Consider the following 16,664-nt stretch of genomic DNA (forward strand, 5'->3'; position numbering starts at 1 on the left):
TTACATGACATTGATGTGTCCCAAACATTATGGTGCCCTGAAATGGGGGACTATGTATAAACACTGCTGTAATTTCTACATGGTGAAAAAAAATGTATCAACATTTATTAAAATCTGACAATATTCACTTTCACCACATGTGATTTTTTTTTCTATTACAAATCTCAAATTGTTGAGTACAGAGGTAAATAAATGATGGGTCTTTGTCCCAAACATTATGGAGGGTACTGTACATTAGGTGGCTTTGTCGACCGAAAACGTTGACAATTCCCCTCTACCCCCTACCCCCCTACAGGTGCTGCTCGACTCGCTGCATTCCTCCAGAAGTTTGTCTTTTGCTCTTTGTGGAAACGTGGGTGTTTATACTCTGATCTACTATTTTCATTTGCTGTTTTTTTTTTTTTTTTTACCTCCAGTGAAATGCTTTGGTGTGTCCTTGAGGCAAATGATTCATAGTCTGTTGTTTCATTTTCAGGTCATAGGACACTCAGACATGGCATTGAAAGAACATTGGTATGGATGTAATAAGGTAGGAATAGCAACAGATACCAAATACTGTTAATGAACATATGAGCTAGATTGGATCACGGTGTAGAACTGGATTGGATAGAACCTTGATTGATGATGCTGCAGCGTCAGCTCATTGGCAACTACTTAATGTTGTAATATGTTGCTAGAAATGTATTTGTAATTATTATTGCAATGTCTTACAATGGTCGGTGATCATTCTATTTTAATTTTTTTAGCAAGAACTACATGTCCCAACATACAGCGCGCTTGGTAATTCGTGCTTGTGGGATGTGGTGTTCGGGTAACTGTTTCATACCGTCCTTGGTGTCAGGGGCTTTTGCGGCTCGCAAGCTAAATACTGTTCTCCATGCTCCAATAATTCTTCAGCACCGGAGTATGAACTGAGTCGCGACCAGGGTGAGGTATGCGTCGCTGATGCACGCACTCTGCATCTCCACTCTGTGATCGGTGGGAAGGAAAGATAATCAGTCTGACAAAAAGAAGATCGGAATGAGAGGTTAAAATCACAGCATGGAATCGTAACTCCAGAATAATGTCAGATTCAAGACAATATCAGACGACATATTCTGCATCGGAAGGTGTTTTTTTCTGCGAAGATTGAAGATCATCTTTGCCGAGTTGGGGTGACGATATCGAATAGCAGAATGTTGCCAGCTCAGGAGGCAGCTAAAATTTATCACACTAATTATGTGAGGAACTCAAGAGCTATCGGTGTACTGTGGGCTATTTTCACCATTTGTTTTGCAATAGTGAATGTGGTGTGCTTCATCCAGCCTTATTGGATCGGGGATGGCGTGGATACCCCCCAAGCCGGTTACTTCGGGCTCTTTCATTACTGCATCGGGAACGGGCTCTCCCGGGAGTTGACCTGTCGCGGTAGCTTCACTGACTTTGCCACCATTGCGTCCGGGGCTTTCAAAGCCGCCTCTTTCTTCATCGCCACGTCCATGGCGCTCATCATGGGCTGCATCGCATGCTTCGTTCTCTTCTTCTTCTGTAATACGGCCACCGTCTACAAAATCTGCGGATGGGTGCAACTTACAGCTGGTGAGTGAACACGCAGAGCAGTCAGCACTGAATTGCCCAGAACCTCAGTCAGGCATTGTATTGGACATTGCAAAGATTTTTTAAGGTCAATTCCTGGCATAAATTGCAAATCTCCGCAGCGGCAGCTTTCCTTTCGAAATATTATCATTTTTATCTCAGCCAGGTATTTTGTCTGTATTCAAAACTTTAACACACATACAGTAACAGATAAAAGGAAAGATAGCTGGGAAAGTGATCGAGTAAATAGATGGTGAATCTTAAAACAGATGAAGACATTTAAAATGTTGATGTTTTAAGCAACGGTCTCATCTTGGTGTATCACAATACATTTTTTAATTTATTGTTACAATCATATATATTTGGACGACTGCAGAGGACATTTCCTCCTTATTTCCAGTCTGGGTCTTCATCAACATATAGAAGCGCTCTTTTTTGCTTTCTTCATGTGAGTTTCAATACATTTCAAATTAAAATAATAGAATTGCTGTAATCGTTTTTAATAATCGATTATAATGTACATTTTGATCAGTTTCATATTTTAAAATTCCGATGCCTCGAATGACATTTGACTATTGGGTAATCCATGGATAACACGTTTCAATTTCAAGCTTACCTATCTGTAGCTATAGGCTGCTTTAAAAACAAGGATACTTTGTACTGACAAGGGGAACTTGGACTGAGTTCATTAATGTATTATGAGTTAGGAGACCCTGGAAACAGATTTTCTAACAATTTAACTTGTTAACGCATTAATTTGTTCGATCTTTTCAAGTTTATAACATGTTGCATCTATAGTAAACATGATTTGTACCTATTCATATTCATTTGGAGCAACTGCTTTGATCTAAATAGTTGGTATATGATTTTTAAACGTTTATTTGATAATTTATTACTTTTTTATTGCAACATTATATTTTTGAGTCAAGTGTAAAGATAGTCATATGCAGATCAATTAGCGTGTTCTATAATGAGAAGGCAATGTGGTTCATGAAACCAGGTAATCTGTTGTATCTGACATGAACTGAAACATTGACTGTTGTGCACTGATTCGTGTATGATAAGGAATTTACAATGTCAGTGGAATATATGTAGAAAGGTAGTAGTTCTGAATCCACAAACAACATGTTTGAAAAGTACCCCATTTAATACGATGAGGAATGGAGAGGATTGTTATGTTTCTGCGACGATTTGTAAGTAAAGATTCAGCGATTTAACAGTTACTTAGTTTTGAAGATTTCATTATGAAATTATGGTTGGTTCCCAGCAGTAGTCACTATGTTTAAAAGTTTAAAAAGTGAAAATTAAACAACTGGAAAAAATGCGTGAATTGCAAATAATGTAATAGACTTTCCACTATCCTGGGGTAGAGCACTGATCTAATCATAAATCTACCATATTTATATACTGCTATACTGTTTTAATAAAACAGATTTATAGTGTTCCACAGGTGTCTGAAATAGCTTTGTATTCTGCTAGTATTCCAGCATATTTAACAAATGAAACTTCTTTCCTTATGTAGGATCGATCGTTGGTATTCTCACAATATTACAAATGTTGTTTACAGGCGAAAGATTATTGTGCTAAATATTCAACAAGTTTGAGATCTGCAACTGGATTAGATCATGTTTTAAAATAATGCAATCACTTTAACAGCATCCAGTAATTAAAAGCAAAATCTTTCTGTTCAATATCTTGCTGGAAATTAAAGTTAATTACTGTTTGGAATATAGAGCAGGATAAGGCAAGGTTAGATTACCTAGTTATTTGGTCATTATAATTTGGTACAGGCATGTAATTTTAATATAAAATTATTTTTACACAGACATTTAGATAAATGATATATTAAGAAAATAATGAAATGCATTGTGCTTGGCATCCAGGATTTTTAGAACAACCAAGTGCTTGGGACTTTACAAGCTATCTTGTGTATGTTACTTTTAATGATGCTGAAGGCAAATTATCTTCATTTAACTTTAGATTAATGTTCAATATGAAATATTTTTCCTGTGAAGGTATATGAATGTACATACATATACATATTGGGACTAAAGATGCAGATTTACTATCTTGGGTCTCCTTAATAACGAGGCTGGATAATCATTCATCTGTAGTCCCCTTGACTATCATGAAGCTGCCTGACTCTGACACCAGATTATCAAAGCTATCATTGAGAATTGAGTGAGTCCTAACCTGTAAATATTCAGGAGTGGACATCTATTTTGGTACATTGCAGAGAACTGAACAATTTACAATAGGTTTTGGATCTGGTTTGAATCACATTGCTCAAGTAGGAAATGGTTAAGTAGATGAGGTTCCTCATCATATCATTTGGCTAGAGTTCTGTTACTAATTATGTTACTATACTAACATGTTCAATAATTATCTTCTATGGGTGGGCAGCTGTTATAGCTGCAAGATGAAATGCCTGATCATAAGAGGTGGCGACAGTTGGGCCACTTTGTGAGTCTATGGTATGGACAGTGTCAAGAATTGAGATCTTTACCTTGTCATCGAGGCATATCTGTGTTAAACTTTGATTCTGCATGATTTTTATATCGTCATACTTGCATAAGATGAGCAAGTAACTACAAAAATAATTTGTAAGATTTTTAGCATGAAGAAAGTGCCTTGAACTTCTGCATATATTATATGATTCGTTATATTATAATTCTGCAATATACCTACTTCTAACAGTGTAATGGTTACATTTGGTATGGCCTCTCTGGCACTTGGTGGAAAGTGTGAAACCTGTTGCAGTAATATTTTTCAAGTGTTTAGTGAATCTTTCTTGGTTATCAGGTTTCCATTTGTCAATCTAGATGCATACTGGAGTAACTCCGCGGATCAGACAGCATCTCTGGAGAAAAGGAATAGGTGACGTTTCAGGTCGAGACCCTTCGTGGATTCAAAATCTGCCTTTAGAATTCACAGCTAAATTTGCTAAATTTGAATTCCTACAAAGTAGTAGAGTGCAATTGCAGTAAGGCCTGTTCACCATTATATTTATTGGGGACAATGCCTTTGAATTGTAGATGTAAAAATCTGATTCACTTCTGTCGAGGCGACGATCTTCATTCCAGGATTCATAACCCAGTCCATTAGCACCAGCAGCTGTATTTTGCCATCCAATAAAATGTGAGTTTGAAGAGGCCAGGGGGACAAAAGACCTGCAGCAAAAGAATAACAAAACTAAACAAAAAAGGTACTGATGTACAGGAGATACATGTCAACATTGAGAATGGAGGGCTATTTCAAATAACTGTTATCTGGTGCCATTGAAAAAATACAATAACTCTGAAAAACATGCCTATAGATCCTCTCCAGAAAATTAAATTTCCTAAGGAATACGGTCTGCTTTCTAGAGGAATATAAACATAAGAAAATTATATTAAATTCAATAAAATTGTCATTTTTCTTCTACTATGTGCTTTGTATTAATGACAAAAAATAATGGTGGTAGATTGCTATTGGTCATGCTACTGTGGATGGATGATGATGGCCTTGAACTTCTACATGCATTGTTATATTATTAACCTGCAAATAACAACTTCCAGCAGTGTAGTTGTTGCTTTTGTCTGGTCGCTCTGATATTTTTCAATCAATTGAAATGTCTGGATGGATTGGGTAGATATGATAATATACTGAGGGAACTGATCTTACCTTGCCATGGCACAATTACTGAAATCAGGAGTTTCACCTTGACTAAACGACATTAGATTTTTGCTGCCGCAATTCAAATGCAGCAATTCAGTAAATAGAATGACGTACAAGTATCAGTGCAGTTCCACCCTGCCTCAACCTGAGAGCTCCATCCAACTCCACATCTCCAATCGTTCTAATGAGGTCTTGCATAAGCTTTAGAAATACATTTCATCTTCCTTCTAGACATGTTGTAGCCTTTGGACTCAATTTTGAATTCACCAATTTCATTAAATTTCCTCATTCTGCTAATGTCAAATTTGGCAGTTCTGCTGTAAGGTTATCCATGTAATGTAATATTATTAAATGTTTTATCTCTTCACAGACAGCGTCTGATCTGCTGATTATTCAAACATTCTCCATTTGGTTTCAGCAATAGCTCCAATGTGAATATCACAGCAATTACAAGTATTTTTGTTTTCTTTTTCTTTAACTTGTATAATTAATCAATCAACTAGATGGCTCCCTAAACAGTGGAATCACCTCGCTCTATCTATCAGAGATATTCTCTGTCCTATTTCCTCCTCGCAAGCAACTCTGCAACTTAAAGCCAACTTTTTTCCTTAACATCTTATTTCTGATGAAATAAATATTTCAGGTTATATTTCTTTAACCTGAAACATTAACTCGTTTTATCTTTCCACAGATGCTGCATGACCTGCTGGGTGTTTCCATCTTTTATTGGTGGTTAGAACACTTGCCTCTAGGGGTTGTGATAGAGAATGTGAGTGCAGAGTGATTATGGTAGAACTATGGAATTCTTTGCCACAGAAGGATGTGGATATTTTTAAGGTAGAGATAGATAGATTCTTGATCAGTATGGGTGTCAGGGGTTATGGGGAGAAGGCAGGAGAATGGGTTTAGGAAAGAGAGATAGGTCAGTCATGATTGAATGGTGGAGCAGACTTGATGGGCCGAATAGCCTAATTCTGCTCCTATCACTTATGACATGATAATTGTATGGGGTTTGGTCACCACATCATAGGTTAGTTGGAATGGTGAAAATACAGAGGAGATTTACAAGATATTGTCAGATGAAAAATGGTATTTATGAAGAGTCTGGTGTTATTTTCTTTGAAATTCAGGTGGCTCACGGGAAATTTAATCAAGGTGTGTAAAATTATATGAGGCTACACATGAAGAACAAAGGGAGGTTTATTTCCTTTGGCAGAGTGGTCTATGCCCAGGGTATATAAAATTAAAGTAGATAATAGAAAAATTAAAGAGGAATTAAGACAAATATTTGCACCAAAAAAGTGGTGGGGTCCAGAACTCATTGCCTAATATATTAGTGGGGGCAGAAGCATGTCACATTTTTAGAGTCCATTATAAAGGATGAGGTTTATGAGTACTTAAAGGCTCATGAAAATATATTCCAAAGTCAGCATGGTTTTGTGAAAGGTAGATCTTGCCTGAAGAACCTGTTGGAATCCTTTGAGGAAGTAAATAGCAGGATAGACAAAGGAAAGTCAATGGAAGTGCACGATTTCCAAAAAGTTAATTTGCAAGTCGAATCGGTAATAAGGAAGGCAATTGCAAGGCTTGCATTTATTTCGAGAGGACTAGAATATAAAAACAGGGATGTAATGCTGAGGCATTATAAGGCACTGGTCAGACCGCATTTGGAGTAATGTGAGCAGTTCTGGGCCACATATCTGAGGAAGGATGTGCTGGCATTGGAGAGGGTCTAGAGGAAGTTTACAAGAATGATCCCAGGGATGTTTAGGTTAACATATGATGAGCGTTTGATGGCACTGGGCCAGTACTTGCTGGAATTTAGAAGGATGAGGGGACACCTCATAGAAACATACCAAATAATGAGAGGATTGGATAGAGCAGATGTGGAGAGGATGTTCCCGCTAGTGGGAGAGTCTAGGACCAGAGGCCAAAGCCTCAGAATAAAAGGACGTACCTTTAGAAAGGAATCAAGGAGGAATTTCTTTAGTCAGAGTGTGGTGAATCTGTGGAATTTATTGCTACAGAAGGTTAATTGGACTTTGCAAATTGGTGTGAAGGAAGTGGGTGAGAAAGGTATGATAACATAGCATTAGTGTGAATGGGTGATTGATGGTCAGCATGGACTCAGTGGGTCGAAAGACCTGTTTCCATCTTGTATCTCTAAAACTAGAACTAAACTAAAATGTAAAGTTCTATAATTTGAAGTGACAAATAAAAAATTAACATGGTAGCCTGCTTCTCTACTGTCCTGCAATCTTAAGGAACTTGGCACTGAATTTTCTATGTTTTGCTGTAGGCTGCAGGTAATTCAAGCCTTGTGTCACTAACATACCAATCCCATTTTTAAACTGTCCTCAAAACGATGTTCAGTAATGGTGTCTGAGCTGATGGGTCTGAGTGTGAAATTTGGTGAAACAATTTTCATTGTCACTGTCTTGATATTCCTCCACTATGTGGTTGAGTTATTTTTTAGTACCTAAAATGAAAAGAAAAAGGAACTAGGGTAACAATTGTTCAGGGAGGGAGATGAAAGAGATTGATGCTAATATTGGCGGCACCTTGTAAATTACAAGAAAGTTTGGGTTGAAGAAAAATGGGACGTGAGAAAAAGGTTTGGAGAAAACACTCTCAGCTTTGGTGGGTTTTATCCATGCTGTGGCATGGGCTCAACTGCAAGTGCTTCAGTAATGGCTATTTCTGGAGGCTGTCAAATTCAGCCTGCAAGGTCTTTGAACCAATCAGCCTTATTGATCAATGAAAATGTTATGTCTCTGAAGTACAAATGTAAAAGTAACAAAAATGTACAGCATAAGCCTCATAAGAACCCTTCTGCCAAACAGCCCGTTCCGAATAAAGCTGTATTTCAGATAGTGGTTAATCTATGTATTTCTGACTTTTTGATTTTATTTCAGCCTTTCAGCATTTACCAGGAGTTGGCCATATTTTCTGTTTTATTTATGACAAGAATAAAAGCTGATTTAAATATGTCTTTCCTCCTAAGTCGTGCTGAATATGTGCATTTCCATTGGGTCTACTCCCATGTATGATGAAGTGCCTTGTCAATTCAAGTGTCAGCAATATTTTCTACAATATAAATAATCAAACTATCTAAAATATATATTGCAATTTAATTTCTCAGATCTTTTGTCAGAGGCTAGGTATGTTGGAAAAGATTTTCTTAAAGAATAGAATGGTGGCCTGGAAATTATATTGTGCCTGAAAAGATATGTAAGCAAAACTGGATATGTGGCTCACACCAGTTTTGTACAAAAATCAGAAGAAAAATCTATAGCTGCTGAAAATCTAAAATAAACCCAGAATCTGCAGGAAGGACTCTGCCGATCAGACAACATCTATGGAAAGATACTGTAAACAAGATATTATGTTTCACGTCCGAGACCCTTCATCATAACTGGGAAAGAGAGAAAACAAGTTAGTTTTTAGTAGCCAAGAAGGAGCAAGTTACCTAAAGTTGGAAAATTTGATATTAAGTATGAAAGTTGCAGTGTGCCCAGATGGAATGTAAAGCGATGTTCTTCAAGCTTGTGCTGTTGTCCTTGTTATTACAGTGCAGGAAGCCAGAGTGAGTATGGAATTGAGAATTAAAGTGGTAGAGAATCGGAAGCTAATTTTTATTCCTGCACACTAGGTGCTTCTGGAAATGGAAGAATGGACCAGGGAGTCAAAAAGAGAGAAATCCCTTGAAATGCTGAAACAAAAGAGGAGTGTAGCTGGTAGAGGGATCTAATTGTGAGTGGCAGAAATTGAAAAGTTGATGCATTAAAAATGGTGGAAGGTGAAGGTCAGAGAAACACTGTTTTGCTCTGCACCAGATGAGGGGATGAGAGCAGATGTATGGGAAACAGATGAGATGCAGTCAAAGGCTCTGTCCACCATGGTAAAAAGGAAGCCACGGTTCCTGAAGGCATTTTGAAGGCAACTAGGAGGAATGTCTCATCATCAAAGTGAATGCAATGAGACAAAGGAACTGGGAGATTGTAATGGAATTCTTTTAGGAAGCAACATAGGAGGAAGTACAGTCAAGGTAGTTGAAGGAAAACACAATAATCTGTGGCTTGTAATGGATATTTGCAATGAGTCAATCCCCTGAGATAGACACAGAATGATTCAGAAAGAAAAAGGAAAAGTCAGAGATCGATGATGAGAAGGTGAAAGCAGGGTGGAAATTGGCAGCTGTTCTCCTCTGCTATGAAGACTAAAGTACCAGTTCAAAAGTCTGCCATATCAGGAGTTTATTTTGCAGCATTAACCATCTCTGTTTCAAAACATCAAACATTTTCTTCAAACATAATTGAGAGCTGCTAACTTTCTATGTACATTACTCATTCTATTTCTCACTATGGTTTCTTTATTTTTCGTTACAGTTCCTTCTGAATCAACAGTCCCATGGACTAAACTATTCTTTACACATTTTAGTCCAGTCATTTATGGTCTCCATGCTCTTTTGTTAATCATGGCTGCTTTAATTACTAAATTGAACTCTTTCCACTTCCAAATGTGCAGCAGGTGTCTGTTTGACAATTCTATTTTGTACACCACACTCTTTAGGGGATTTCATAGAAAATTGGTTTTTTTCCCAATTGACTGCCATAAATCATGCACTCGTGCGTTAAAATTGTTTTACAAACATCTAGAATCTTAATAATAACTATTACATTTTTACTTTACGAAGCTAACAATGAATTAGAGTTCCATAATAACATCTGTCAGGTTATTATCAACATCTGGAGACAAAAGAGATTGAAGATGCTGGAACCTGAGGAAAAAAAAGTGCTGGAAGAACAGCGGGCCAGGCAACATCTGTAGAGGGAATGACAGATGATGTTTCAGTTGGGACCCTTCAGACATAGACTAGATGCGAAAAAACTGGGCGGGGGAGAAGTAAGGCTAGAGCAGAATCTAGCAAGTCAGTCTTATCATGCTCTGCCCCTGCCCTACCTCTTTCCAGCTTTCCCCCCCGCTTCAGAACTCTGAAAAGGGTCCCAACCCCAACGTCATTTATTAATTTCCTTCCACAAATGCAATAGACCTGCAGTGTTGCTCCAGCACTTTGTTTCCTGCTTTTTATAATTAAACTCCACCATATTACTCATTACCTGCTCTTTTCTTGGGTTTAGAAAAATATTTCTGCAGACAACAATATTTAAATACATTGATAAAATTGTTATTCTCTGGCTTGAGCAATTCTGCTTTTCCCAAACTATTTCATATTCATAATCATCATAATCATACTTTATTAGCCAAGTATGTTTTGCAACATACAAGGAATTTGATTTGCCATACAGTCATACCAATAAAAAGCAACAAGACACACAAAATACATTTTAACATAAGCATCCACCACAGTGACTCCTACACATTCCTCACTGGGATGGAAGGTGAAAAAAAATGTCAATCTCTTCCTTTCTTTGTTCTCCCACGGTCGGATGCCTCGAGTCTTCCGTTGACGGGACGATCTTTGCTACCATAGCCAGCGGTCGGGCCCTCTGCGTTGGGGCGATCAAGCTCCGGAATTGGGGGGGATCTCGGCTCCTGGCACCAGGTGATCGGTTCCGGGTGGGGACTGGTCGAACCTCTTGCGACTTATGAGCTTCCGGCCATCAGTCTCTACCAGAGACTGCGAGCTCCTCGATGTTGAAATCCGCAGTTGGAGCGTCGATCCCAGGCAAGGGATCACAGGCTCTGTTGGCAAGTCCTTGGCCCCGCGGTGGGGCTCAAAGTCTGTCTCGAGCAAGGCCGCCAGCTCCATGATGTTCGGCCGCAGAGCAAACGGAGATACGATCCGGAAAACAATTGCATCTCCGGCAAGGTAAGAGATTGGTAAAAAAGTTTCCCCCGACCCCCTCCCACAGCCCCCACATAAAACAAACCAGAGAACATTAACACATACTTTTAAAACACACTAAAAATAACAAAAAGATAAAAAGACAGACAGACCGTTGGCAAGGCTGCCATTGCTGACGACGCCACCCGGTGATGATTGGTATCCCATTAAAATTATTCTGCAGAGGGCTCAGGAGAGTGAATGATAGGTGGATGATTTTCCTGCGGAACTGGGGGTCAGGGTCTTACTGTAAGCCATTGAGGACTGAGAAACAAAGGGATTTTTTTTATTTCTAAGTGATTAATCTTTGGAATTTTCTATCCCAGGGGGCTGTGAATGCTCAGTTATTGAGTTAATTCAAATCAGTGATCAAGAGTCAGGAGTGTTTTATTGTCTTATGTCCTGGATGGGACAATGACATTCTTACTTGCTGCAGCACAACAGAGTATGTAAATATGTAAACATTGCAATTGTATATAACGGGGAAAAAAAAGAAAAAGTTCAATAAATAACAAATATAGTGCAAATAACAAATAATAATATAGTCTTTTGCAGTTCAGAGCTCATAGCTTATTTGTTGTGTTTAATAGCCTGATGGCTGTGGGGAAGAAGCTGTTCCTGAACCTGGACGTTAGTCTTCAGGTTCCTGTACCTTCTTCCTGATGGCAGTGGTGAGATAGGTGTGTGGCCAGGATGGTGTGGGTCCTTGATGATTTTAGCTGCCTTTGTGAGGCAGCGACTACGATAGATCCCTTCGACGGTGGGGAGGTCAATGCCAGTGATAGACTGGGGAGTGGTCACAACTTTTTGTAGTCTTTTTCGCTCCTGGACGTTCAAGTTGCCGAACCAGGCCACGATGCAACCAGTCAGAATGCTTTCTACCGTGCACCTGTAGAAGTTTAGGAGAATCCTATTCGACATGTCGAATCTCCGTAATCTTCTCAGTAAGTAGAGTCGCTGATGTGCCTTCTTTACAATTGCATTAGTGTGCTGGGTCCAGGAAAGATCTTCTGATATATGCACGCCCACGAATTTGAAGTTATTGACCCTCTCCAGCATTGTCCCGTTGATATAAACAGGGTTGTGGGTCCTCATCCTTCCCCTACTAAAGTCCACAATCAGTTCCTTGGTCTTACTGATGTTGAGAACCAGGTTGTTGTGCTGGCACCATTCGATCTCACGTCTATACTCTGACTCGTCCCCATCTGTGATTCGTCCAACCATGATGGATAGATATCTGGATACTAAGGAAATTAAAGGAAGCGAGGCAGAATTTGTAAGGTGTATCCAAGAAGGTTTCTTGAAACATTATGTGGATAGTCCAATGATAGGAGGAACCCATATTGGAACTTGTATTGGGAAACAAGCCTGGCCAGCCAGCTAACTGAAGGCATTTCAGTGGAAGAGCATTTTGGGAACCGTGTCCACAACTCCGTAAGTTTCAAAATAGTTTTATGTGTACGGATGAGTAAGTACCTTGGGGGAGAAAGTACAAAATTGGGGGAGGGGAAATTACAGTCTTACTTGACAGGAGCTGGGAAGGGTAAATTGCAGGCAACTGAATCATCCTACCCCAACCAGAGAGCACTGATCTACTATCTACCGCATTGGTGACCCTCGAACTATCCTCGATCGGACTTTGCTGGCTTAACCTTGCACTAAACGTTATTCCTTTATCATGTATCTCTACTCTGTAATGGCTCGATTGTAATCATGTATTGTCTTTCTGCTGATGGGATAGCACACAACAAAAGTGTTTCACTGTACCTCGGTACACGTGACAATAAATTAAACTAAACTGAAAGCAGCTGTCCTTGGGTGAGTACACATCTGACAGGTGGAAGTTATTTAAAGACCAGCTAATCAGAGTTCAGGACTGGCATGTTCTAGTAAGGAAGTAGAACAAGGAATGCAAGGTATGGAAATCTTGGATAATGAGAGAGGTTATAAATTTGGTCAATGAGAAAAAGGAAGCATATGTAATGTTTAAGAAAATGAAATCGGATAGGGTCTTTGAGGAATATAAAGAATGCAGGAAAACCCCAAACAGGAAATTGGGAAGGCCAGAAGGGGCCATGAAATGTTATTGTGTTAAAGAGGTTCCCAAGGCTTTTTATACATACAATAAAAACAAGAGGGTAACTAGGGAGATGGTAGAACCACTCAAGGATAGATGTAATTCGTGCTTGGAATGAAATAATAAAATTGAGGTACTACACAACTACTTTGGATCTGTTTTCACCAAGGAGAAGAACATGAAGGAGAGTGAGATAGACACACAAAGCTGGAGAAACTCAGCATCTCCGGAGAGAAGGAATGGGTGACGTTTCTGAAGAAGGGTCTTGACCCGAAACGCCACCCGTTCCTTCTCTCCAGATTTGCCGCCTATCATGCTGTTACTCCAGCTTTTTGTGTCTATCTTTGGTTTAAACCAGTATCTGCAGTTCACTCCCTTCACATGAAGGATAGTGAGACCAGTATGGGGTACACTAATATGCTGGGTCATTTTGAGATCAACAAGGAGATAATGCTGGGTCTAAAGTGGATAAAATTATCCTCAATCCTCTTGTCCATTCCTTTCCCAATCACACCTCATATGCTCTCCACCATTTTAATAGCTTCCATTTCCCTGGTTCCAACCAACTAATCTTCACTATTTTGTCATTCTGCAGTATCTGTCCACTTCATCCCCCATTAGGAAAGTCCTAGTCCTCGGGCCCTCTGTTTCTTCCTTGAACAAAGAAACAAACAGTTCCCCCCCCACCAACACTCTCATCAGCTTGGCAGGACTTCTCTTTACTCTCAGCAAACTCTCTGTCAATTCCTCCCAAAGGATGGATGCAAATGCCGCCCAAAAACCACTTTGATCATGAGCAGGGAAGTAATCTCCATTGGTCTGGTCGACAGTTTTGTCCTCTATCAAAGTCAACTGAGACAGGGAATGTCTGATCGATATAAAATTGCATTCAGCGGGAGTTTACTACGTACCCTTTGACTGCTGCAGTTCCTGCAGAGAATTGACCTCAAAAGTAAGTCATAGACATAGAAACATAGAAAATAGGTGCAGGAATAGGCTATTCGGCCCTTCGAGCCTGCACTGCCATTCAATATGATCATGGCTGATCATCCAACTCAGTATCCTGTACCTGCCTTCTCTCCATACCCCCTGATCCCTTTCTCATGGGTCATTGCCCATGGAGCATCTTGTGTTGAATGAAAGGATTGATGTTAATGGAAATATGTTTGTAGGTCAACCAATGGACAAATCTCCAACTCTTTCCTACTAAATCTTTCCTGAGCTTTTACTGAGGAAAGTTAAGCAACCCGGACTCGGTCCGCCAAAGGGCCTATTTCCGCTCTGTATCTCTAAACTAAACTTAAACGAAACTAAATCCCCAGGGCATGCTGCGATCTATCTCAGGTTATTGAGAGAGGGGCAATGCTGGAGAACAGGAGAGTAACCAAAGTTCATTTGTTCAAGAACAGAAATAAGAATAATCCAGGAAATTATAAGCCGGTGAGTCTCATATCAGTAGTAGGGAAGCTGTTGGAGAGTATTCTTAGGGATAGAATTTATTCGCATTTCGAAAAGAACGGTCTAATTTGGGGCAGGCAGTGTGGATTTGTGCGGGGCAGATTTTGTCTTAAAAACTTGAATGAGTTTTGTGAGGAGATGGCAAAGATGAGAGTGCGACAGTGGGTGATGTCTTCATGGATATCAGTGATGCATTTGATAAGATCCTCCCTGCAGATTAAGATGTATGGTATTCATGGTGACATGGTAGTATGGATGCAAGGTAGACCCAAAATTCTACAGTGCCTCCCAGTATGGATTCAGAACTGACTTACCCATAGAAGATGGTGGAAGGGTGTTATTCTGGCTGGACGTCTGTGACCAGTGGTTTAAGAAGTTAAGAAGAGGTTGCACTTTTACTTTGGGATCAAACCGGGGACTCTGGCGCTGTAAGGCTGCAACTTTACCGCTGTGCACCATGCCGCCATATGTTTCATTGAACTACAAAGAGCATGAGAATTGGAACAAGAGTAGGTTATCTGAGCTTGCTCAGTCATTCACCAGAATCATCATATTTGATCTTAGAAACATAGAAACATAGAAATTAGGTGCAGGAGTAGGCCATTCGGCCCTTCGAGCCTGCACCGCCATTCAATATGATCATGGCTGATCATCCAACTCAGTATCCCGTACCTGCCTTCTCCTTCAACTCTATTTTGCTGATTCCCACTGATGAAGGCAAGCATACCAAACACCTTCTTTATTATTCGGTCTATTTGTGTTGCTGCTTTTAGTGAATTATGGCCTTGGATACCACGATTCCTCTTGTCAATGTGGTTGAGGGCTCTGCCATTAATTGTATATATTCTGATTAATCACAGGATATCACATAAATTATTTCTGAAGCGGCAGGACTGGCCATTCGCAGGAGAAAACTGGTCAGAAAGAAAATGAATGTAGATCCAATTTACTGCCCATAATGCCATTCGTGAGAGAAATTATGAGAGCAGGCATGAATTTAAATGCCTCCATTTTGGCAGAATCTTTCATATTGTATTGTAAATAGGGTATACAGCACAGGCCCTTTGGCCCACCTTGTTCATGCCGGCCGAGTTGACATATTGGCGTATTTACCTGCATTTGGCCCATAGCCCTCCAAACCCTTCCTCTCTATATACAGTATTTGTTGAAATATATTTTAAAAGTCAGAATTGTATCCACTTCTACAGCTTTTCTCTGGCAGCTCATTAACACTAAATAGCGTTGCAGTTGGTTAAAATGCAATTATGCCAAATTATTCCATTTTTAGTAAGCTCTATGCATCATAGCTTTCATTCTAAAAATGAGGCGTATTATGCCAACTTGATGAGTTGATAAAGAGTTAGTTCTTCCTTGCAAAAAATTATACATAAATGTAACAGGTATGCCAAAGATATGTATCTATTTTTGTACCCAGAGGAAATATAATGTTTATTTTTCAGGACACATATTCTGTTCTTTACAAAGATTTCGCATGCTATCTTTCTGAATCATTTAATTGGAGTTGTGAGTCATTCTCATCCATGAGTCTCATCAGTTACTTTTGTTTACTTCAATCAAAGTAATTTAGTACGGTACACAAAATTGCTGGGGAAACTCAGCGGGTGCAGCAGCATCTATGGAGCGAAGGAAATAGGCGACGTTTCGGGCCGAAACCCTTCTTCAGTCTGAAGAAGGGTTTCGGCCCGAAACGTCGCCTATTTCCTTCGCTCCATAGATGCTGCTGCACCCGCTGAGTTTCCCCAGCAATTTTGTGTACCGTCGATATTCCAGCATCTGCAGTTCCCTTTTGAACAAAGTAATTTAGTAGTTTACTTCTAACTCATCATGAGCGATTGCATGGGAATTTTTGTCAATAATTGTAGACAATTATGCTTCATGTCATGTCACCATCTTAGGAAGAGTTATTGCCATTGTATAAGCGGCAAGGTTCTTGACCTTTCAGCAAATACGTTTTATGTTAATGCTTCCTCTCCTGAAGCCAACAATTGGTTATGCTGGTCATTGCCTTTATCCACTAAACAAAACCAT

At 39.5% G+C, this 16,664-nt stretch overlaps 1 protein-coding gene across 2 annotated transcripts in view; it reads left to right on the forward strand.

Moving 5' to 3' along the window:
* The first annotated feature begins 796 nt into the window (after positions 1 to 796).
* The window catches only part of lhfpl3 (LHFPL tetraspan subfamily member 3), a 58,252-nt gene continuing 42,384 nt past the window's right edge, over positions 797 to 16,664 (forward strand). Inside the window, exon 1 of one of the 2 annotated variants that reach the window (XM_033039892.1) lies at positions 797 to 1,578. In XM_033039892.1, the coding sequence (XP_032895783.1) occupies positions 1,176 to 1,578 (403 nt within the window). In that variant the 5' untranslated portion in view covers positions 797 to 1,175. The remainder of the gene's footprint in view (positions 1,579 to 16,664) is intronic. The other variant, XM_033039891.1, reaches the window with a different exon arrangement.

The sequence above is a fragment of the Amblyraja radiata genome, chromosome 21 (genome assembly GCF_010909765.2).
Source record: "Amblyraja radiata isolate CabotCenter1 chromosome 21, sAmbRad1.1.pri, whole genome shotgun sequence".
Taxonomy (NCBI): Eukaryota; Metazoa; Chordata; class Chondrichthyes; order Rajiformes; family Rajidae; genus Amblyraja; species Amblyraja radiata.